The sequence below is a fragment of the Ischnura elegans genome, chromosome 9 (genome assembly GCF_921293095.1).
Source record: "Ischnura elegans chromosome 9, ioIscEleg1.1, whole genome shotgun sequence".
In the NCBI taxonomy this organism is placed as follows: Eukaryota; Metazoa; Arthropoda; class Insecta; order Odonata; family Coenagrionidae; genus Ischnura; species Ischnura elegans.
The window spans coordinates 105,494,110-105,519,997 of record NC_060254.1 but is presented as its reverse complement, the minus strand read 5'-3'; the positions used below and the strand labels follow the sequence as shown (position 1 = coordinate 105,519,997).

Genomic DNA, 25,888 nt, shown 5'->3' with positions numbered 1-25,888 from the left:
TGAAATAAAAATCAGATATATACATTTTCCGGTAAACATTTCATATTGAAGAGGTCAAACGACATATCAAACAACCTCACAATGTCACAAGGCATGGCCATCAAAGCATAAATATTACTCCAGAAAGTGGAATAAATAAAAGCTGCCACAGGTTCTTAATTTCAATTTCAGCCGGAAACAACCTCCATAGATCGTGCCATTTGAAGTTCACCGATGAACCGTCACCAGCAACAGCTATCAGTTTCACAGGCACCACATTATCTGATGGAAAAATTTGATGAAAAAAACATGATTAGTACAAATGTAAGGGCTAATTAGAAAACTTCATGTGATATAACAAAAAAACTAGTCTTAACATTCTATGTATTAGACAAAAATGTGTAAAAAATATGAAGCCATAAGGAAGATAAATATATTGTCAATCTAATATTTCTAAACACCAAGACCAGTATAATGAAATAATAATGACTTCCGAATTGGAGAAATGTCTCAACAAATAACATTATACTACCGTATAACTCAATACCGATTAAAATCAAATCAAATTTTACAAACGAAAGGAAATTATTGAATTAATCTCGATAATGGTAGCCACACCAGGTTCTTAATAATTGATTTTAAGACCAAATTTTCAAAGTTCACTCTAAAGGAAGTTTTAGCTGCAGAGAAAATTATTATGTTGTTCTAAATACCACATATATACATAATTTCACTCAGTACTCATGGATTTTCCAATATACCTACTGTATTGGAAGGCGGCTAGACGTCAATTTACTAAGTCTTTTCAATATGAGAACTTGTATCGTCATTTCCTCAGAAGCTCTTTCATGTTCTCACTAATTCATACAATATTCGTTCATTTCATCTCCAAGAAATAATTCATATTTAATTATTTCCACAGATTTTCATGCTTCACTGATCACAATAAGGAGTTTTACCTGCAATACAAAGATGGATTAGTTCAAAAATACCACGCATATATGATATCACTCAGTACCCTTGGATTTTAAACATACCTAGAGTATAGTACGGCAGATAAATATCAATTAAGGTACCCTTATCGATACGAGAACAAATATTGACATTTCATCAATGTTCTTTCATGTTCCACTGATTCATAAAATATTTGTTGATCTCATTTCCAAGATCTTATCTACTTATGTTCACAGGTTTTCATAGATCACTGATCACAACAAGAAGTTTTACCTGGAAGGGAAAGATGAATTAGTTCAAAATACCACTTATATATTCCATATCACTTAGTAGCAATTGATTTTCCAATGTACCTTCAGTATTAGAAGGCGGCCAGATGTCAAATTAGCATGTCTTTCGGAAATAAAGATATATATTGTCATTTCATCAGCAGTCTTTTCATGTTCCACTGATTCATACAATATTTCCTGATTTCATTTCTTAGAAGTACAACTCATCTACTTATGTTCACAGATTTTCATGGTTCACTGATCACAATAAGAAGTTTTAAGAAGAGGAGAGGGCCTGAAACACTGTGGGAGTAGCACCAGGGGACAACTTTAGGCGATCTAACTCGTAACTTTTCACTCCACCGTTCTTATTCATGTAAGTTACTCGGTGTAGGATATCCCGCTCAGCAAAATGCTTGACGCAAACTGTTGCGCTTGAAGAAAGATTCCAATCCTTCCGAGGGATATTCTTCAGCCACTTCTGTCTACTGCGTTCATCTTTGGTGAACTGGAACACAGTCACATCCACCTACCTATCCCCTACCTATCCACCAAAAACAAGGGGTATATACCCCTTGTTTTTGGTGGATAGGTAGTTGCTTCTGCAATATGCACACAACAACGCTTGGGCCCCTTTAATGAAAACAATGGAAAGTTGCATTAATAAAGATAGTTTCGCTGATCACAGAAAAAAAGCAGTGCATTCATGATAGGTTTGGAAAATATGAATAACATCAGTACCTGGAGACATATATTAACAGAGTAAACGAGAAGCCATTCGTCGTTCAATAATATACGACGTTATTATAAACACAACTACACATAGTTATTCATAAGGCACACCAAATATAGCAATCACTGTTAACCCAACGCCACCTAAAGTAAAAGGCCTGAGGACTTCTGTTGTGTGACGTCAATTAGCGGAGGCCAATGTTTACTTGTAGTCAAGGGGACTCCGTGTTATATTCATGCTTGAATTAACGCGAGTTCAAGGGCGAAAGTGATATAGTTGTACGTTGATTTAAGTTAATCGAAGCTGTTAATTGCCGTGTTTTCCGGAAATTACTTTAAAATTCACCGGAAGTTAATCTAGAAAATAGTTAATAAGTGTTGTGTGCCTCATTGCCGAGGAAATTATGTGGGCGGTGAAAAAGTTTCGGTGTTTCGATTCCCAGATGATGAGCTGCTGAAGATGAAGTGGACAAGAAGCATTCATAGGACTAACTTTACTCCTACTACCTATTCCAGAGTAAGTACTATTGCTTTCTACTATAGTATGTAATAGTTAAACTTAATAACTTCACCTAACAGTAATTAAAATTCCCTGGAAAAAGTTCAAAAATGGGTTTGATACATTCTTCTGTTTTAGGAAATATTTTAATTCGTGCTTATGCCGAACGTATATGTTATTGTGCTTGAATTTTTGACATACGTTTGTTATTTAATAATTTACCGCCAACTTCAAGTGTCCTTTTGTAGTGTTATGTGCGTTGAGTATGTGTGCATTGAGTAAGGTGGTGAAAGTTATTAAATTACACATGGGTCTTGGATATCGAAAAGGGTTTATCTCGCGTTTGTTTTCAATTATCTCGCAAAAAATGAGCACTGCCTGATTTAAGTTCCCTGTTAATGAATGAAATGTCCATCTATTTTGCTGCGTCGTGGTATAATTTATGTGTTTGTATCTCCCCGCAAGTTGGCCAAAGTTCTTATGATGGCAGAAGAGAAGATAATTCTACTAAAACAATTTCCTAGATGAGACTTTTTTTCGAAATTCACAATTCGTACATCGTAATTAGTTGGAAGATAACCATCTCTTTCTATTAACGATACAATTTTTGATATTTATAGGTGTGCATCAAACATTTCATGTCTGAGGATGTTTTGTGGGAGACATCTATGTTTGATGAGAGCACAGGGAAGTTGATCACGGTAAAGCTTCCAGCGCCGAGGCTGAGAGAAGGGGCGGTACCATCAGTATTTCCCGAACGTCCATCATGTACTTCAGTGAACGCTCGCTTGGAGCCTGAAGAGAAGAGAAGAAAGAAGGAAATGGAGCAACTGGAGAAGTGCATTAGAGATAGTATAGAAGAAAGAAGGCTGTACGAGGAGGCAAGGAGCTTCAAAACATTGGGTGAATGTTTTGAGAAGCTCCAAAAGTTCGTATCTTTTGGGGACTTTTCCTTTATTTTAAAAAAAGACAAATTGCTTCTTTGCCATATTATCGCAGATCCGTTTCCAGTAATGAAAGCATGTGTCATTATTGATCGGGATTTAATGTTAAATGTGTTCATGGACCACGCTGAACTGAAAAAGATTGGTAATTTCATCTTCCCAATGTATGTGAAAGACACCAATACTGTAAATGAGGTATTAGCAGGGCTAACAACGTTAATAAGTGACAAACCTGTCCCCAATTCTTGTATGGTGGATAAATTGGGGGTAATTTTGCAGCTCTTGGACTCTTTGCACGCCTCTGATGATTTTGTTGACACAGTCAATTTCTTAACTGAGCAGATTAAGCTTATGATGAGTAGTAAACATTCTTATCGTTATCGGAGTGAAACTTTTGTTTTTTGCAGTATTTTCTTTACAATATCTCCCCATGCTTATAAGTTTGTTAGAAGTTCCGGTATGTTTCAACTCCCACATCCCACCACCATCCGCCAAGTGTGTGCCAGTTATAATTTAAGCCCTCAGCGAGATTTGACCCACAATTTGGCATATGCCAAAACTGTTTTCTCTACTCTCAAGACCAATGAAAGACATGTGGTGCTCATGATGGATGAAATTCATGTAAAATCTTATGTTGACTACAAGGGTGGTAGCATTGTAGGCATAAGTCAAAACTCCCCTTGTGTTACCAAAACGGCTTATGTATTCATGGTGTCTAGTCTAATGTCCTCTTTCAAAGAGGTAGTGTACATACTTCCTGTGAGTAAATTCTCTGCTGATGAATTATTCGCCGTCACTAAAAACATCATTGTGGCATTAGAAGGTATTGGATATAGAATTGTGAGCCTGGTTTCAGACAACAACTCTATCAATAGGAGGGCTGTGTCAAAATTTTCTTTCCCCAACAAATTAAGTATTGTGTACCCCAACCCCTATGATAAGTCAAGGCCATTATTTTTTTAATTTGACTCTGTGCACATTCTGAAGTGCATAAGAAATAATTGGCTTAACCAAGGCAATGGACACCAATTTTTTTACCCCAATTTCGATGATGCTTGCAAACCAAAGGAAATAGCTTCTTTCAGTACTGTTCGTGAATTATATTTCCTTGAGTGTGGTGACATTGTGAGGTATGGGCATTCATTAACCATTAAAGCACTCTATCCATCAAATTTAGAGCGACAAAATGTGAAACTTGCTCTCCAAGTTTTTAACGAGAATGTGGTGAACGCGCTTTCCTTTTTGGGGAGAAGCAAGCAACTGGAGAATTCCTTAGGAACTGCGGCCTTTATTAAGATTATTACCAACTGGTGGAAGGTAGTCAATGTCAAGACACCTTACAAAGGTTTAAGGCTAAGAGATGCTTTGCAAAAGCCATTAACTTTGGGGTGTGAAGGAATGAAATTGTTAGAGAGTGTTTTTGAGTGGGTTGATAGGTGGAGTGAGAGTGGTTGTGGTAATCTATCACGTGAAACAAGGACTGCCTTCATGCATACCACCCATGCTCTAATTGAGTTGGCCTCATATTGCATTATTGAGTTGGGTATGGAGTATATGTTGCCAGGAAAATTCCAGACAGACGCTCTAGAGGCTCGCTTTGGTTTCTACAGGCGGCTGTCAGGCTCCAACTATCATGTATCCATTCGACAACTCTATGAGTCTGAAACCAAATTAAGGCTACAAACGTGCCTGCCGTTACGATTAAAGTCACAGGCTTGTGAGAGTATTTTGATTGATTCGGTTGATGATGGTGATGATGATGATGATATCATAGATATGGATGGCTCTGAGTCAGGGTCGTTCATCCATTTCAAGATTTTTGTTGAACCGCATGACATTAATGGTGTTAGCTCTCATGTACCGGTGCTATCATACATTGCGGGTTATTGTGTACGGTCCTACCTTAAGAAGGTCAACTGCTCCTCATGTAAGGATTTTTTTTCAAAAGACTGCATGTTGGAGGATAATAACAATGATGATTTTATTAAGTGTCTGAGCCGTGGAGGTCTTTTTTTCCGCATGAAGTCTCGTTAAATGCTGTTTTGTTTTGTTGTGTTTAGTAAAATAGTTAGTGGCCCTTTGGAAGAGAAGTTCCTTAGGGAAGCAAATCAAAGAACTGTTCTATTTAGCGTAACTATGAATGCATTGATAATGAGTGACTTTTTTAGTGATGAAGTCTGTCCTGATGGCCATCACATGTCAAGTGGAATTAAAAAAATTGTATATGTTGCATGTAACATATTTTTGAAGAACTACAGCCGTAAATTAAGTGATGCTTGTAGTAAACCTGGATTAAGCAGGAAAATTGTAACTCTTATAAAGTGAAAAAAATTCTTATTAAACCATATTTTAGCATTAAAAATATGTTTTATTGCATTGGATGTGAATTATAATGAGATTGAAAGGGGTAAGCCTATCCTGTTAATCACATCTAAGACAAGTTACAGGTATCACCATCCGTTTCCATTGGTCTGCTGCAGCATTCTACTTCATCCTCCAGTCGCGTCACTGAGATAGGAACCTGGAACTATGATTCTGCCACGCATGCAATTTCTTATAACATATGATGAAGTTTCAATCTTCATTTCTAATTCAAGTTAAAACTTTTATTTCATACAAGTTCTGCATTCAATGCTAATTTTGCCATTGAAACTTTTGGCGTTTTACTCATTCTATGATAGAGAGAATGGAATAAGTAAAATGCCGAATACCAATGATAGAACAGAAAGCCTATAGAATAACATCTTGCGCATCAAAACTTAGTGGTAGTATGTACTTAATATCTGGCTAGCTTTTGGTACTCTGTACGTCGAGATACGTATCACTTTAACTCACGAAATGATTTAATGTGTGACGCACCTCCCGCTAGAATGAACTCACGTCATAATCAATATAATATGGAATATAATAGTTAGTATATAATATGGAAGTGAATGGGCATTTGATCTTCGATGTAATTGTATTACAATTTTTAGCGTAAAGTACTGCAATCGTTCTTTCTGAATGACAGTTTCCTCGAACCCAATGTTCATTATCAAACATCGTAGACGATTTGCCTCTGAAGTGCGTTTTTCTCCCTCGTTTATATCGCGATGCCTCCGGAGGCGATTTCGGCCTCCGCGTCATGACGTCACAGCGAAGTCCTCAGGCCTTTTACTTTAGGTGGCGTTGGTTAACCCGAGAATAATAAAATTGTAAAAACAACGCAGCATTTATATCCCGACAAATACGCCTAGTTTCATTTGTGTACTCTCAAGGTTACTTCGTGGCCGGCCGCCAACAGACGCTATGCTTTGGATGAAATACTGTTGAATATCCACTCACAACTCACTGAGAATATCTTTAAACTATTTTACTTACCGTAAGGCAAAACAAAGTATAGAAAAATAATTCTTGTTCCCCCTTTTAAACCAGTATTGTTGCACTCTCAATTCCCCACCATTTATGGCCGGCCGGCATGTGACCGCGACACTTTTGAAGTAATAAACGTGATTTTCCTCCTTCAGCTCCCAAAAATTATCTTAAAACTATTGTACGTACCTTTAGTCAATATGATATCCACAAAAGAAGTCCAGTTCTGCCTTTTTAACAAGAGATTTAATGCTACTTCGGTTACACGGATACTCTTCACGCATAAGTCGCCATGCTCTCAAACAAACACGATAGGACCCCGGCACAGCGTTGCCAAAATTCCATGTTCCGGCCTGTTTAAAGTTGGCCATGGTCCTTGGCATTGCAAGGGTGCAATAGAGCCTTGATAACCACACTAGGTGTTACACATATAAGACACTTAGGGTCCCTAATGCCCAACTGTTCACTTAGATTCCCCATGAGGAACCCAGGTGAATGCTTCTTCTCCAATTCTTCTAATTATACAATCAAATTAAACGATCTTTCTCTATCCTGCATAGTCTACAAGTGTCATTAACTAATCCATTTTGATAGCAAAATCTATGGGGTGGGAATGAAATGGGCCCAAATTTATTTGTGATCAAGAAGGATTCCTCTCTATAATAGGCAGATGCCTAGGACGCAAAGAGGTGGAGGAATTGGCTGCCGAGGGCCCTATCCCGGAGGAGTTGGAGACTTCAGGGGCTGACGTGGCATTACCGCAAACAGCGACGTCAGATGAAACTGCAGAGATGCCGATAGCCACGTCCCCATTGCCCCCGGAGGAGGGCCGCCCTTCACCAACCGCCTCTCCTCCTCCGGGAGAAGAAGGCCTAGTAAAAGACCCATGGGAAGACCTCAATGTTGAACAACAGGGCCCTGCCAGGGGGGTGGAAGACTTTCCAGGGCCCCACCTACACCGTCCCTCAGTTGAAGAATTCATGCAACAGTATAACAACATAATTCTGGATATAGCGTCTATTACAAACGAAATTGACTGGATGGTGGGGGTTATAGAGAGGCGGATTGAAGATCTTGTCCGCCAGGCCCTGGGACAGAGAGCGTCGCGGAACCATCCCGATGGGGACGGGAGGTTTTACCGCCATCAAGACCACCTGTGACCCGCGGCGAGGCCCAAAGTCCCACCTCAAGAGGTAAGTGAATGTATCATATGTTTGTATGCCTAGAAGTATTGGTGTGGACGTAAGCTAGAGAGATTTCCACCTCATGCAAATGCCAAAAGGATTGAAATGGTAGACTCCCAGATGTTTTGATTCCTCTCAATGTAAAGGAGTGCCTCCCCCTGCAATCTGGATCCATTCCTGCCACCATTCAAACATGAGTGATATTCTGCCTCTGAACTTGCCTAATAGGATAGGAGAATCACGGATCATTGGACTGCTTTCCTTTTTCTATAGCTGGGAAGATTGCTCATTAACTGATTCTGGAAGTAACATTCATTTGGATGTACTTTATTTCCATTGAAAATTCAATTTCCATGGCACTTATCACTTTTAAACAAGGAGAAGTAACAGGATTTTAATCAAATTAATTCATAATTAATTAAATTACATTTCTATTGCCACACTGATATTGAAGCTGAGGTTAACGACACTGTACATAGTTTCAGGCTGCTGCAAAGCTCCTTCAAGCACTCAGAGTAGTCTGTGCAAACTCACATTTGAATATAATTAGTTATGAATCAATGATGATAGCAATAGTATCAGCTACGAGACTACGTGCTCGTTTCCAGACTTTGCTCACATCGCATATACTTTGACTCCGATTTTGCTAGTTCCGTCACATCCTTGACCTTGGGTGCAATTAGCCTTGTATGCCAGCTATCCAAGTTTTACTGGTCTGGCCCTGATAGGAAAATTGGATGTGTGGTTTTCAACAAATTATTGAAAACAATAGTACCTTGCTGTGGGATAATCTATTCCCATGGTGGTATTGATATTGGCAAACACTGACCCCTATGTAATTATCACTTATGTCTCCCATAGTACATTTCTGAATACAAGAATTCTCCCCTATGAACACCCTTATTCTAAAAAATGTAAAGTTCTCTTGGAAAAACTTGTAATAATCTTGGATAATAGTGGTTATAACATTAAAAACACACAACGTTAGGTCTAGAATAACATTTTTTCTGTTATCTTAAGATGTCACACAGTTCTAATTTTCATCAATAAATGAGGTTTATCTACAATTATATGCCTTCACTATTTCAGGGCCATAACATCAAGGACAACTCCCTGGCATGTCGGCGGCCAACCACCCAGAGGTATATGACATTTTCAAGGTTTTCCATTGGAATTGCTGTACCTTAATTCCTAGAATAAGTATTGATCTCTCACTCTTAGATTGTAACAAGATTGAAATACTTTCTACCATTCTAATCATTCCAAAGCAATTCAATTGAGAATTAACCCATGAACGGCTAGCGTGCCCATATGGGCACAGCTGCAGTGGTCTAAAGAATTTCGTATAAATTCTAACCCAGATATTATAGAGCATGCTGTTTTTGCCTAAAATGATTACAATGCATCACTTTATTCGGTTCGTGTGCTAACGGCCAGCATTTATACCAGCAGTTGACTGTGGCAGGTTAGGTATTCTTACTCACTCTGATCGAGGAGGCAAAAGAGAAAAAATGGCGATGTGTCTTCAGTAAATGCGATTTTTTTCCTTTTTATTTTTTATACTCGGCTAAGTATTTAATCTTATCGTCATAATGAATGTTGTCAACTTCGGTTTCTTTTGCAAGCATAGTGATATCTTTCTTATGAGACAAGGAATTTGAATTTATTTTTGGGTGATCCCATATGGGCACGCTAGCCGGTAGCCGGGGGTGTCTTTTTTGGCAGGTGTCCTTCGCTATAAACGTTGTTATTGGGTCTGTTATCAAATAATTTCGATGTAAAACGCTAATTTTTTGTCAATCTTTCATTTTTTTCTTATGTCACTTGATTTTATAGGCATCAATATTTTTTTGTAATATTTCCATTAATTTTTAGTACAAAAAATATATTTTTTACTATTCAACACTTTTATTCATCGTGCTTACGTTATACTTTACTCAACTATCTAGTATGAAGAATGATAGGGCTATTTTCTACCACTGGTATACATACCCAACAATCGAGGGCATGGTGGAAGGGGAAAGGATGTTTGATAAATACAATGGCGAAGCTCATTGTGAACCGCTTTGTATCGCATAGAAAACTTTGTAACGATAAAAAGTAGATTGAACCTTGATCACATCGACCACATTGAACACGTGGTCAAATTTTCCAACTAAGTCCAATCCCTGGTTGTAAGTCGCAAGGAGACAATCAAGGCGAAAGTTAACTAGCAACCATTTCAAGCTCCGTCAGTGATTAGTCCTGAAAAGGATGGAGGAGACAGTAAAATGACCGAGACATACACATAAGCACGAGATGACGTGTCATTCGCTGAGAATATATTCCTCGAAATGAATTTCGCTGAATTTCCGGTAAATTCCAAGTTGAGGTTTCCGAAATGTTCGTGACGGAAGAAATTTATTTTTCTCTTTTCTATTCAATTCTTTTTTGAGTGGTTATTGCTGTCTGCAGGAAGAGAATTTTTGGGAGAGTGGCGATGATTTCCGAAACACTGTGGTGTATAATGCCATTCACAAGGTTGCAAAATATAATGAGGGTTTTTCACTGTGCAGCTAATAATCACTACGATAACAGCGAAAAAATGTGCACACTTAGGCCAATCATAAATATGATAAAGTACCTTTGTTCAGAAAACTATGTGCCAACCCCCGATGTAAAATACCATAAATCCATGATAAAATATTTTAGCAATCATGGCTGCAAACAGTTCATACGGGGTGAACCTATAAGTTTCGCCTTTAAAATATAGTATTGAGTGCTTGAATACTCCTCAAGATTACTTGGTGGACTTCAGCATATAGCAGGGACTGAGTGTTGAAGAAAAAAATAACTACCATAAATTCGTAGGTAAATGCTCTTCGTATTAGCTTATCATGTCGGACAATTTACTAGAGCAAGTGACAAATCTTTTCCATTTATTTTGACAATTGGTTTACTAGCTTCCCTCTCATAAGTCAGTTAAAATCTTAAGGATATGAGGGAGGGTTCTGAGAAAAAGGATACCTAAAATTTTCCCATTGATCGAAAAAACAGCTAGCTAAGCAGCCCCGCTGCTCCCATGCTTTCGCACGGGAGAAAGAAAGGGATATTGTTGTTGCTAGATAGAATGACTATTCGGTAGTGACTGTCAAGTCACCTTGGCAATGTGTACACCCACTCACAAAGGTCACGAGATTCCCACGTGTTACCTCAAAAACTGTACAAGTTAGGCAGCCAGCAGTGGTCTCTAGCTACAATATTTAGATGGGCGGAACTGATCCCACAGATCAAAATATCAACAGATACAGGAATGTTATCAGAGGAAAACATGGTGATGGTCCACATGAAGCTATCTCCTTGATGCTGTCATTGTAAATGCCTGGATCTGTACGGAAAATTCTGCTTCAAATACACCGCAGTAAGCCTTAGGCGAGAGATTGCACAAGTGTTTTTGTAACGAAGATGTACCTTTCCCAGACCTGGTGGTCGTATTTAACATTCCCAATCAAGTGCAACTAATCATAGAAAGTCTGATGACATAAGGTATGATGGCAGAGATAACCAATTTGTCCCGTTTCATAGACGTCGATTTTCTTATGAGTAATATTCTTCCCGTGAGCGCTCAGAATGTTCTAAGTGCCCAGGTACCTTCAATGGAATTCTGACTATCATACTCTGCAATTGAAAAACCCAATTTATAATTGTCAAAGACTCTACCAGCAATATAGGACTAATAATGTTAATAAACTCATTGATAACATGTATTTTTCATTCGATAACTTCTCAAAACTGAGTTTTATACAGTTAATTTCAGCAAAAAAATGTTTAAACCTAAAAAAAATAAAGTATAATCATTTGAAATTACTTCAAATTGTCAAATAAAAGAAGTATTATAGGTAAATGCAAAAATATATGGCGTATCACACAATAAAAATGAGAATTATGATGGTTCGAGCGATTCTTCTGCAGAATGAAGACCGGTGGCCGGAACGGCTAGCGTGCCCATATGGGCACACCCCCTCTAGCAAGAACGAATCAACAGAATTTTAAAACTAAGTGGTTATCTGAATGCTTGGGCAGTAAGCAGTTTATAACGGAAAAACAAAATAAAACTCCGAAAAAAAACTCCGCTGTTTAAGGGTTAAACTCAATACTCAATTGAGCATCCCCTATTCCAGTGGCGCAGCGTGGGGGATAAAACCCCTCCAGAGCTCAGAGAAATTTTTAAGTTTAATCCATTTTACTTAATGGATTTGTATTACTTATAGAATAGTATTAGGATTAATCACATATCCCTCAGAAAACCGTAATGGTTGCCATTTTACACCATTAATCTTAAGGCGGTTATGCAATACCCCCACACCCCAAAGTATTATAGCTGCGCCTAAACCCACCCCCCAGCCTTTGTCCTTAGCTGCGCCCCTGCCCTATTCCTCCTATAAAAGGTAAGAAGGGATTTTATAAATCTAGCTAACCATCTTCTACATATATTTAGAAGTGGATGTCTATTTGTCTGTCTGCTATGCGCATTACCATGGCTGCACAGATTGCTACCCAAGTTAGTACACAAGTACTTCTCATCCTACCAAAACGCCTTAGTTCCTCTTCTTGTTGTATCCCACCTGTCCTTTTTCTTGTTGTTTTTGCATTAGCTTGTTTTATGTCACATGTACGACATCATGCAATTTCTGTGGCTGGTCATCCTGCCGCGTAGGCACACCTCTTGACACGCCCTAAGTGAAAACATAACACAAAGGATACTATAATAAACCCATTTAAATGCACTCGGCGCAAACCTTTTAGCTGAGTTATGCGTTCACAAGACATTTTTTGCCTACTCATGTACGTAAATGCATTACAATCAACATTGTGGAGTGGGATAAAAGCAGATCCCATAAGGGGAGGGTCGGGCTTAATTACGGTGCAGTGGCCCTAAGGTCTCCCTAAGTTGGGTCTCTGGCAGGGCCAGAATGCATACGACCACAGCTATCTCACCAGTCACCTTCCTTCCCCCATGTCAGCTATAGCCGGCATCAGGTCGTTTGCGTATGAAAATGCTCGTCGATTCAACCCGACGTTTGGCATCAAAGGAAATAGGGATGGGTGAACACAAGGAAACTAGCGAACACAACTATATAAAGCCTGTAGATCCAGACTTTGAGACTTTGAGGCTTGTATGCTTTATAATCTGCAAACACCCTAAAATCCATCAAATCCCCAAAATTCGAGCACTCAAATATTGTAATGCGGAATTGATTGGATTCGGAAAAGAACAAGAATGCTTGTGGATAGCACTCTTATCTTTATTACGGTCAAAATATAAATGACTTGTACATCAATACCAGGGACCGCTCAAGGGAAAACACAGAGCAAACTGCTGTTGTGTTGCCCTACTAAGGGGGGTTTGGTATGGAATACCCCTCAATTATGTATACCAATTAAGTGGTCCAGGGAAAGGGGTACAGCTAGGAATTAAGGACAGGGGAATTTTAGAGAGGACAATCAATGCTGTGGGATCTGGATGGTATGGAATGCCTGCCATTGTAAGCCGGTGGTGCTGGGACCTCCCCCAGAAAATTTTAAGATATGTAAATGGTTCAAAATGGTGAGGTTTACAGCTTTCTCAGGGATATTCTATCGATCCTTACACTTTTCCATAATTAATGTCAATGCAATTAAGTAAGTAAAATGAAATGAATTAAAAAATTTCTCTGAATTCGGGGCGGAAGTGGTCTATCCTCCAAAGCCTGACCCCTCCCTGAGCCATTGTGTAGCATCACCTCTTTTGTGTGTAATGCAGTGTACATTTTTTGTTAAAAAGAAATACAGTGTGTCCTCGTTTAACGTCGTCCCGTTTAACGTTGTTTCACGATAACGTTGCCCAAAAATTGAAACCCTTGATCATTTAACGTCGTTATTGCTTCGCGATAACGTTGTTCAAATTATGCGCGGCGAAAAAAAAATGAATGGCGAATAGGACGCAAGCGCATCTGATGTATAGTAAATATTACTATATTAATGCGATTGGTAATTTTCGCTCGACAGAAAAGGTTGGCGTGGGTAGCGTATGTTAAATATGCGTCTGAGCGAATAATTATCACCTCATTTACCCATTATCCGTTTATTTTTCTGATGCCAACCGAAAAAAATGTCCACGAAGAAGAGTGGCTATCCTGGCGGTTCTTCAGACGTGAAGAAAAAACGGCGATATTAGAAAAAAAAACTTGGTATTATTAAAAGAATTGAAGAAGGTGCAACTGCTGGAGAGATCGGTCGAGTTTTAGGTTTGCAGGTCGAGTTTTTACAATTAAAATTTCTTCTGTTACTGAAAATATCGATGTTTCGCCATTAAAATACTTTCTTTTTAGTTTTTATATTTCATTTAATAATGCCTTCTTCCCAACCTTTTCGTTATGAAAATTCGTTTCGTTTCGAATGAATCGTTATCATGCTGAAGTGAATAATCAGTAATGAATGTTTCTCGCGATTTCCGCCGGGTTAAAGAATTCATATCATCACGAAAATTGACTCGCCCTTCATCCTCGTGCTCCCGAGTGTCAGATTCAGATTTTTTTCGTTTTGGCCTGATTCAGGTGTCTCCCGATTGGTCACAAAGTCTGCTTAAAGTTACGGCTCCGATAATTGGCCTCCTTGGATTCTCGCCCGGGAAATTCTGGATTCTTCACGAAGAAATGGATTGTTAGGAACATGGCTAGGAACCAATTTAAATTTTTTACATTGTTTCTTATGGGAAACACTGCATCGTTTAACGTTGTTTCGCTTAACGTCGACTTTTTCAGGAACGAATCAACAACGTTAAACGAGGACTCACTGTACCAGAGAGCATTTTCGGAGGTATAATAAGAACATTTTAATCCAAATAGTTTAATAGACTTATATTTTTCAAGAACCAACATAATATGAGTGGCAGTGATATATTTTTATTATATACATGGATAATAGCCATGAAACTTTATGAGTTTTTTTTCACAAAGTCTACCTTTTCTTCCGCAAAAATAAAAAATAAATTTGCACCATGAGATAGAATAAAAAATAAAAAATTTTAAAATTGGAAAACAATTTAATTTTGCTGTTTGGGCGTTTGGTTGCCCCCTAGCTACGCCACCCTGGGTAGTTGCCTGGGAAGCCCAGGGTGACGTAGGTCCTGGTAAATGCCACTGTTTAATCTTGTCACTAAAATCTAGGAGAGCAAGTTACATGCAACCATTCCCTGTGAGCGTTATAAAACATACTAGTATATTAGCATATTAGTGCATTGTAGTTTTTGAAGTGAACTTTATTTAAATATTTCCCTGAGATTTTAATACCTCATCTTTAGATATCTATATTTGTAAAACCCGTAATGTGACATTCAAAAAGACATTCCAGCCCTCATACTAAGACATAGTTTAGGGATAAGAAATGAATAGTTTGAAGTTCAAGATGATTGTGAGTTTTGAAATCTGACCCAAATAAGGTGCTCACAATAAAAAATATCTGCATAGAGTTCCCATCAAGAGTAATTGTGAATGGTCTAGTTGGATAATACATGAGGGGAGCCAAAAATAACAGGAATTGCGCAGTAACTTATTCAATAATCAATATTTTCTCTATAAATTTTTATCACCTTCCAAGTAATCCTCATTGACTGCAACACATTCATTCATCTAATCGTTACTTCGACACTTCTAAACAATTTTTTAATTCACTAAAATCAATGTTCTTTCGGCCTTTCACCGATTTTTGTTTTACTTCACCTACCGTCCCAAAACCTTTTCCGTTAATATCCCTTTTCAGTCTAGGAAGTAGAGAGAGTAACAGGTGGCAATATCTGGTGAAAAGTGGGGGTGAACGATTGGCGTGATGCCTTTTTTTGTCAAAAACCACTTCATGGACATTGCGGTGTGGACGGGTACATTGTCATGGTGGAAGAACCAATCACCTGTGTGCCAAAGATCAGCCCTTTTTCTCCGGATAGTTTCCCTTAACCTCTGCAAAATACCTATAAAGTTCTCCTATGGTTCGGCAACGATCTTCTTGAACGAGGGAGTGGATTTTTGCAACATTGCCGTCCGTTCTTGATGTTGACGGGTGCCCTTAATGAGGATGGTCATCAATCGACATCTGTCCATTGTTGAGATGAGAAAACCAGTCGTAGACACGTGCTTTACTTAGATTACTATTCCCAAAAGCAGTTTTAAGCATCACTAGAGTTTCTGCGGGAGTTTTCCCCTCAAAAAAAAAATAAATAAAATAAACTTCACTGCTGCATGTCCACCCCGCCAGTCAGCCATCACACCTTTTCGCTACATCGGAAAAAGTTGATTAACCAAAAAAATCCCAAAGACAAACAGATGCACTCAGAGAGACCAGGATTCTCACACTGACTCAGAAAATATCACTGCTTGGAACCCTTTACGGGAAAAGCAGATCCCTCTCTCAACCGTTAGGTCCCCTCTCGTAATGTAAACATGTACTAATATGAGAAACACTAACAGGGAATTTCATGCTGTTTTGTTTAACTTGATTTGAATGCAGAAAAAATAACTCCAAATATTGGTATTAACATATAGTATAGTTTTTTATGTGCTTTAAAATAACACTGATAATATCTGCAGGGAAATTATTCATTGCAAAGAGTCATTTCTTCAGAAAGCGGCCTCTCTGTAGCACTGCCTGTATTTCACGCCGTGAACGGCGCACTGCTGGGCCACATTGAAATGGGTGTCGTGGTGACCAAGGCGACCGTTAACGGTGCCATCCCGTCAACTGAGCGATTCGATTCATTAAAAGACATCCATACACACGGATAGTTATTTGAAGGCACAAAGTGCTAGCATTTGGGGAAGGGAAGGTAGGAACAGAAAGGACAGGAGGAGAGGGGTTCTCCTTATAAGCGGTCGGATATTCGGATCTCCACTGAGCTTCAATGCAAAAAGAAAGCATTTTGACATTGGCCAAATCTAACATCTATTTCTTCATGTGAGAAAACCTCATTCTAGATGTTTCAGGATTGATAAATGGGAAATAATTTTTCCCGTTTCTATGAATCCAATCATTTTGAGTTACATGTACTTATTTCACTGCCTTTCCTGGCCGACTGGCAACAGCTGTAATCAAAACTAAGCGATTTTGTTGTATCTAGCTGCATGTCCTACCTTCCCTCAACACCTGGGTGAGGGGTATCGAAAGAGAACCCACGACATGAAATATTTTGGCCAATTTGTAAGTTATACAGTACTACGGTAATACCGTAATAACCCAGCACTCACAATCAGTTTGAAAACACCATTATGAGAGGTTGTGTTTTGCTGTTGGACTGTTATTTATCGTGGTTCCAGCTTTAAATATCGAACGATGGAAACGAATTTTAAAATTCCAAAAGCTAGTGCTACTGCTCATACCAGGGTAAGTGAATTCAACTCGGAAGGATTTTTTGTGAAAGACAGAGCACATTTTACTGTGCTAAGTTTGCAATTAAAGAATTTGAACACACAGTCACTCAGTCAAAGAAAGCGAAGGAGGAACTTGTTGTCGCTACTGCTGAAGCATTTTTAAAGGCTTTATTTAGTGTAGAGAAACTTGACAATCCAAACATTCTGGAATGGCTCTCCAAGTATAGACATATATTAGGGAGTGGGGATTTGCCATTAGCTGATCGTATATGCCAATACCACATACTTGACCATTTCCTTCATTTAGTTTTATCAGAAATTTTGTACAATCGAAATTGTGTTAAATGTTATGTAAAATGCTTAATAAAAGTATTAGTATTCATGAAACGTGTTCCATAAAATAAAAGGCTATAAATGTGGAAAAATTGTAGCATTATAAAACACTGCCAAGATTTTCTATAACACAAAAATCACATGGTTTAAAAATGAATTTTAGCAAAAAATAAAATGTCTTCCACGGACCTCTATTTATAGGCCATTTGGCATAGGCAATTTTTCATACTATTTATAAAAAATTCCAGGAGCAATAATATAAGTTATAATGAGGGCCCGGTGAGAAATGGGTGGTGGAATCCACGTTGACTCGTGGATATATGGTGGTGGTGGATATTGAGTGGTTGGACCCACGTGGAATCCACATTGATTTCAAGCGGATTTGTGGTGATTAGCATAAAATGTTAAACAGAATTTCTAATTTGTGGAACTTAACTCTCTGGTGACATTGCGTCATTTATCATCCTGAAACCACGCTAGTTATGTGAAAATGTATCGCACATTCTATTTTTATATAATTCGTGGAAAGGCAGGCATGAGAGCACATGAAAAATCATAGACACACATATACATAGAAGGTTTAGATATAGAGTGGTTGAGGTTTTAATGGTTTTAGGACAGCACCTACTGCTGTTTTAATTTTTCCACCAAATTTCCACGTGGGTTCCACGTTGATTCCACGACCAAAAACACGTGGTATCCACGTTACATCTCCACGTGGGTTCCACGTGGATTCCACCACCCATTTCTCACTGGGGGTAGATCATCCATAGTTCAATTTAAGCTGATTTCTAAATAATATCATGTAAATTGATTTTCCAGCCATAACACGTGACTGGAACGAGTCCACTGCATAATTTGGGGAATGACCCCTGCCCCCAGCCTCTGGCAGATCGTCAAAATGGTATGAGATCTGTTTTTGTTATCATTTTTCTAGGTACACATTTTATGTAAATCGGTCTCATTTCATGAAAAAAACAAATACATACACTTTCAAAATCATACACCTTTATGGTAGACAAATTCCTCCAGAAACTGATTAATGCTATGATAGCTTTTGTTTACGGGAAAGAGTTTCTAGTTAGAGGTTTTGTAACTCTGAATAACTTAATGACCACCATGCCCCTCTTCTTAGCTTACCCGCCGTGGCCAGCTTTCTTCCTCTTTTAACTCATTGTAAATATAAGGCCATGCTCTTCCTGTATCCTTTATTAATAACTTTTGCATCTTAAATATTTTTAGATATAGATTTTGTGAATATGGATCCAAGATTTTTATTCAAATTGGTGAAAGATTCTTTTTGTATTTGAATTTCTTAAAATTGTGGAATTGACCAATCACCCATTTTTACCTTTTTTGAGATGATAGCAGATGTCGTATCACAACAATGTCATAGATTGTAGGGCAGATTGTTAATGATTTTTTTGTTTCTTTACTGCAACAAATTACTTGCAACCATGCCCTGTGAGCGTTAGAAAATATATGTATTAGTGCACTCAAATTTTTAATGAGAACATAATTTAAACAACAGCCAAGACTTTTCAATGCTTCATCTTTAAATATATGTATGTTTGTCAAACCTGTGATTTAACATTAAAAAGACATTTCAGCCAAGGTATGTACTAAGAAACTTTTGGGACAAGTAATGAATGATTTTGAATTTCGAGATGATAATGAATTTTGAAATCTGAACAAAAAAAAGATACTCGTATTAAAATATTTCTGCATACCTTGAGAACCTATCAAAAGTAATTGTACATGGTCTAGTTGGATAATAGTGTAAATATGTACTAAATATGCAGGGGCAGATCCAGGATTTCTCTCTGGGGGGCACAAGAAAAGGATTTTGATATGGGGAGGCATTAGGCTACCTCGTAATACAAAATGAATGCAATGATGATGGGACATTATTAAAAATCTTGTATATTTTTTAAGGGTATAAGGGTGCACATGCCCCTGTGCTCCCCCCACCCCCTCCTAAATCCACCATTCCTAATATGAGAAACACTAACAGGGAAATACATACATGCTGTTTTGCTTGGAGTAACATTTTATTTCAATGCAGTAAAAAAACCCAGATATTGTTATTAACAAAGTACATATATTTTTTATGTGCTTTAAATAACACTGACCATATCTGCAAAGATATTCTTGATTGCATCACTTTTGATTTTAATTTATGTAAATTTGAAATAAAAAATGATGAAATAAATGGAATTAAATTGAAAAACAACGACACAAATGATTTCGCAAAAAAAAATGTTTCCTCAAGGTACTCATAAATTTCCAAGAGTAGGTACCTATTGTCTTTATTTAAGGGTCATTGGTGTTGTATTTTTAGCCCAGGAGGGTGATAGAGATTAAATGAGCAAGCTGGCACTGGATGGCTATGTATTTATTTGATAGTTCCTACCATACGAGGCATTAATTTGACATTACATATCACTTTCCCGTAATGGGGAATACCGGAAGTAACCACCAGTACCAACCTTGGGTCTTTCACCATTTCCCATCGACGGAAAGTCCTTAGATACCAACCCAAGGTTAGGTACTTTCTGCTACAATTGGCACTTGCAATTTATCATACTTATTATAACAAATTCCAGGAGCAACAACATACATAATGATAAGGGTGGATCATTCAAATAACATTTTAAGATGGTTCCTAATGAATATCATGTAAATTGATTTTCAGCCATAACACCTGACTATGTGTGAATTTTGGGCAAAGACAGCTGCCCCTAGCCTCCAGATGATCATCAAAATGGTATGAGATCTATTTTTTTTTTTTGATTTTTCTGAATATAATTTTTTTATGTATTAGTGTCATTTCATTCAAAAAACATTTCCTCAATGCACATGTTAATTTCCAAGAATACCTATTATCTTCATTCAACCCTTTGGCACTGGCGGCTAGAATAGGAAAACGTTTTTGTGCTACAAGTAGCATTAGAATATTTCAAACCTCTCTGTATTGAGCTCTGTTTAGGGTGTGAGTTGCCTGTGTATTTTTGTCCCTCTGTTTTGGCACCAAGCTCAAAGCCCAGCGATTAGCGTCCGTCCCTTACCCCACCCACTGGACCACACCCTCTATCCCTATCATAGCACGAATCCATGGTCAACTTATTGCGTTACCAGTGTTTTTTCAACCAAACATTGTATTTGATTTTCAATAATTTACTCTTCTAAAAGAATAACAAGTATTTTTTAAGCATTGTGAAATTTTAAACCGGTTTCTTGTGTTAATAACAACAAAGTTAGTAAATATGTATAAGCTCGGCATAAGGTAATAAGGCTTTAAGTCCTTAAGTCTGTTATTTTTTAACACTAAAATTTCCTTTACAAATTAATTACACGCAGAACAAAATGAAAAATTCATTTCAAAGTATTAAAAAAAATTGTAGTATGCACAAAATATATCATTGGAAAAACTATTGACAACATAACATTTTGCAACGGATTCCTACGGTGAGGATGATCATAAATGAGTTGAAGGGTCCGGCTTATAATTGCTAAGGAGTGGCCCTAAAGACTCGCTAAGCTGGGTCTCAGGCCGGGCCTGAATGCATCCAACAATTGCTACCTCAGTGGTCACTTACCATCCCTCAAATCGGCCAGAGCCAATATATCCGGTCGTCTGCATTGAAAAATCTGTGATAGCTATACCTGACGTCAGGTTTTCTGCGTATGAAAATGCCCGTCGGCCACACACGACGTCTGGTGTGAAAGGGTTAAAGGCAGGCCTGTGCTGGGCGCCATCTTACGACAGTGGACAGCCATGGGCAGAGGGTGCCAGGAGTATTCAGGGGGAGGACTGCAGGGGAGTCTGGGGGTGTGGAATACAATAATTAATTTTGAAATTTATATCCTCACCCTCTTGAGATTGAATTGAATCTTACGAGATTGAATCATATTAAATTAAATTATTATTTTTTTTACCCAAGACGGTGTTAATTATGCTGTTGAATGGGACATGATTTACATCAAGGAACTGGGCAATATTGGTATTCTGACATTAGAATTCGTCAATTTCGGAATAGGAGGGTGTCTTGGCGGCCCAACACAGGCCAGGTTAAGGGCCAATGGCATATACAATTTATCATACTATTATACATGCAAGGAGCATGAACATACGTAATAATAAGGGTAGATCATATGTAAGCTGGCTCCTAATGAATATCATTTAAATTGTTTTTCAGCCATAATAGCTGACTATGCGTCTAAACGCGACATTCGGGGAATGACAACTGCCCCTGGCCTTCAACAGATCATCAAAATGGTATGGGATCTGTTTTTGTAATAATTTTTCTGAATATACATTTTTTTTATATTAGCCTCACTACCAACCATCAACAAACACGTACACATTCAAAATCATACACTTCTGTGGTAGACAAATTCCTCCAGAAACTGATTTGTGCTATGATGGCTCAAATAATAGAATGCGTAATAATTGAGCAATAGGTAATATACGTAATAATAAGGTAGAAAATCCAAAGTGCAATTCAAGATGGATTCTAAATAATATCATGTAAATTGATTTTACAGCCATAACACCTGACTATGAGTGAAATTTGGGGAACTTTTGGGACAAGGAATGAATGATTTTCAATTTTGAGATGAAAATTCACTTTGAAATCTGAACAAAAAAATGATACTTGTAATAAAAATTTCTACATACTTTGAATGCATACCAATAATTATTGTGCATGGTATAGCTGGATAATAGTATTAATCAGTGGCGTTACTAGGAATATGCTTTGGGGGTGCGGGGGAATGGGTGAGATGGCGTGGGGTGGCAACCCCCCTCCCTGGCAACTGGGAAAATTTAAAAAATCGTACATGCCTAGGATTACATTTAACATCATTTAGGCACTAAAGATTTAACTTTAAGTAGTTGCAGTTATTCCATGTCAATGCTGGGTAATAGTTTTAAATATTTTCTTTTTAATTGCTCTGAGTCTTAGTGGTTTGAGTATGGGGAGGGGGATGAGGGGCTGTATTCGTCCCAAAGCGCCAGAGAAATAAAAATATTATTTAAAACCATTGTCTAGTTTGGACACATAACAAATGCATCCGCACAAAGTTAAATTTAAATTGCCAAAATGACGTAAAATGCATTTTCAGGCATTTTATTTTATTTTTTAATTTACCTTAACTTCCCATTTTCTGGGGGATATCCCTCACTACCCAACCTCATCCCCCCTCTCAAAGCCCCCCAATTCCCCTAAAGGCATATTCCTAGTTATTCCACTTCTGAGTCTTATTAGGGTATCTATTCACTCATAGTTGCACCACTGGTGTAAATACTAGTATGAGAAATACTTACAGGGAAATACATGCTGTTTTGTTTGGAGTAACATCTAAATTGAACACAGTAAAAATAACCCAAAATTAGTTGATAACAAAGTATAGGTTTTTTGCCTTACCTTATTATCATACTGATAGTTTTGGCTGGGAATTTCATGATTATATTTACGTTATTTTCATTTTTGCGCAAAGTTGAAATAAAAAACGATGAGTTGAAAACAACTACTGACATGATTTCATGCACAAAGGATTCCCTCAAGGCATGCGTTAATTGCCAAGAGTACGTATTAATTTCAGTTAAGGTCAATTGTGCATGAAATTTATCGCACTAATAATAAATAATATAAAGACAATAACATACATATTGAAAAGGATACAACATCCAAAATATATTTCAAGGTGGTTACTAATGAATATCATTTAAATTGTTTTTCACCCATAACAGCTGACGACGTGTCCCACCGCAACATTTGGGGAATGACACCTGCCCCAGGCCTCTAGCAGATCATCAAAATGGTATGAGATCCGTTTTTGCTATCATATTTCTACATATACGTATGTACATAAAATTCTAGATATAGAGAAGAAACCACTGCTACTTAGCCTGTTTTGTCAATTAATAGAGATAAATAGAGCATCCAAGGTTATATTGACCAAGTTTAAAGTTTATCTAAAGAACTTTATGATTTCATGATGAGTGGGAATGAACAACAAATGTAGAGAGTATGCAACCCGCGTGCCACCCAAATTGTCTGGCTGGGGTGCCTGGCGCTCACTCTCGGTGCGATATCTTGGAATCCAAAGGGCAGAAATGAAAGAAATTTGAGGTGATACTCTGCGAGTGTCTAATGAGTAAACACCCAAACTAGGTACACTACTTTGACACTAGGTAAATTATTGTTTAACTCTATTGGTGAATATTGTAATGATGATAAAGGTGGAGTGTATGAAATGATTTGTGACAATTGTGAAACCAAATATATTCGCCAGACTGGGAGGAGTTTTAAAACGAGAATGAGAGAACATAGACGATGTTTTTTAAATAACGACGACTCATCAGGAATTGCAAGACATTTGAATGACGAACACCATTGGTGCAATTTTTTTGCAAAAGTTTTACAAGTACATACATGACTAGAGGCAAAAACTGGATTTCTTAGAACAGTTTGAAATTGTTAATTGCCCTGCTAATTTTAAATTATGTAACGACCATATGTTCCCATTCCACTCACCCCTACCTCCCACCAATCACCCATTGACGTCATCATTAACCTTGGAATGAACACATCCCAATAACCCTCCCCCCTCCTGAAAAACTCTACCACCATAAAAAGGCTGTCATCCAAGGCTATGTACCTTGATAATGGCACGAGTTGTCGAAACCATGGTGGGTTTAAATAAAAGTGTGTGGAAACAGACAAGTGGTTTTACTAAGCTGAAAAATACCTAAATTTCAAAACTTTGAGTGCGATGCGGCATGTTTTCCTGGTATCCAATTGAAAATATAATTTTCATGTTTTGTTTTCTCACAAAATGGGATAAAACTGGGAGGGGGGGCATCCCAAAATAAATTCGAAAACTTTTAAAATAAGGACCACCCTAATGTGCATGAAAGCATCCAAGTGCAACCTGCTGTTGCATGACTGTTGAATACTCATCCCTTGCTGCACGCAATTGCGTTAACTCACAAGGGATTATGTAGATATATATTTAAATTTTCCAAAATATGCTTGTTAGAAGGCAATGTTTTAGAATTTATATTAACCTTCCAATGATGTGTAACTAATTGAAATTGTTTCCTTAAAGCTGCACTGAAATATAAAAGAAACCTATATAATAACCCTTCAAATACCCTTTTCCAAAAAGATGGAAAGGCATAGGATAAGGAAACTGTGGATTGCTGAAGAAATCATTAAGAATATTTAAGAGCAAAGGAAGGATGGGTAGATAAGAAAAGACAGGAGTAGGTTTGGGTAGATTAATGAGGAATTTATTGAGAAATTGTGTCATTATCTGGTATAGGAAATGAGTAGGAAATTCTCCATTGAATATTTCTGGCGCTCATCTCCTGGGTAAAGAAACGTACTGTCGGATATTTATGGCATCAGTAGAAAATTGGTAAAAGGAATAATAAATACACACAACAAGGAAACAAAGAAAGTAGCACTAAAAGTGAAAATTCCACTGCTAATAAAAATTAAAACCTTACTATGGTTTTATTACCCAGACGGCACAGAATCCTCCGTATCTAATTCGTATGCATACTACCGCTCCGTCACTTTTCGTCAATGGATACTATCTACATACGAATTAGATACGGAGGATTCTGTGCCGTCTGGGTATCTATTAAGAGTATAATTTCCTTTAAACTGCACTCAAATCTAAACTAAACCTCTAAAATAACCTTTTGAATAACCCTTTCAAAAAAGCATCACGTTCTCTTTTATCTTCTGGCACCTTAATTTGTTTTTTATATAATTTTTGTCATTATTTCATAAATAAAGCAACTAATGAACACCTAGAATTTTGTAATTGCAAAAAAATCTTATGTTTAAGTAATCTGAGTTTTCTATAACGCCATTCATGTACGCTTCACAATAGACTCGAGCATTGTGATGGGCCCATAAGCTAAGGGGCCATTGGCTGACACCGATCAGCCGACCCGGCCATACCAACCCTGGATAGTGTGGTGGATGAGGATGTTGGACCATGGAATGTAAACATGTTGAAGCAAAGAAGTCTTTTGAGAAATGAGGATAAGCAAAGGGGTGAGTGTGAAAATCAAATAAAACGGACAAATTTCAAAATAAAAGTCCAAGGTTAAACTTTATTTTATATAATGAAAATAATTTGTATAGAGTAATAGGTATGATATAATCTTTGCTCACTTTCAAGGCTCTCCCTTCTCTTTACTCTAAGATCATGGCGAGATCTTTTTGACTATCATTTGTTTTTT

At 37.6% G+C, this 25,888-nt stretch overlaps 1 protein-coding gene and 2 long non-coding RNA genes across 3 annotated transcripts; all 3 read left to right on the top strand.

Moving 5' to 3' along the window:
* The first annotated feature begins 2,094 nt into the window (after positions 1–2,094).
* LOC124165999 lies at positions 2,095–4,350 on the top strand. Its single transcript, XM_046543575.1, has 2 exons — positions 2,095–2,451; positions 3,054–4,350. Exons 1-2 carry the CDS (start codon positions 2,395–2,397, stop codon positions 4,338–4,340), a joined length of 1,344 nt encoding a protein of 447 aa, XP_046399531.1. The 5' UTR covers positions 2,095–2,394; the 3' UTR covers positions 4,341–4,350.
* A 3,406-nt stretch (positions 4,351–7,756) lies between these two features.
* On the top strand, positions 7,757–20,389 carry LOC124166031. The gene is made up of 4 exons (XR_006866382.1): positions 7,757–7,921; positions 9,002–9,054; positions 18,445–18,526; positions 20,318–20,389. It is a non-coding gene; the product is annotated as an uncharacterized LOC124166031 (long non-coding RNA).
* Positions 20,390–21,744: 1,355 nt separating this feature from the next.
* LOC124165130 lies at positions 21,745–25,569 on the top strand. Its single transcript, XR_006866122.1, has 3 exons — positions 21,745–21,901; positions 23,378–23,448; positions 25,534–25,569. It is a non-coding gene; the product is annotated as an uncharacterized LOC124165130 (long non-coding RNA).
* The last annotated feature ends 319 nt before the right edge of the window (positions 25,570–25,888 follow it).

Coding starts and splice junctions, on each gene's coding strand:
- LOC124165999 (XM_046543575.1), top strand. CDS start 2,395: ATGAAGTGGACAAGAAGCATTCATAGGACTAACTTTACTCCTACTACC. Junction 2,452..3,053: donor CTCCTACTACCTATTCCAGA/GTAAGTACTATT, acceptor TGATATTTATAG/GTGTGCATCAAACATTTCAT.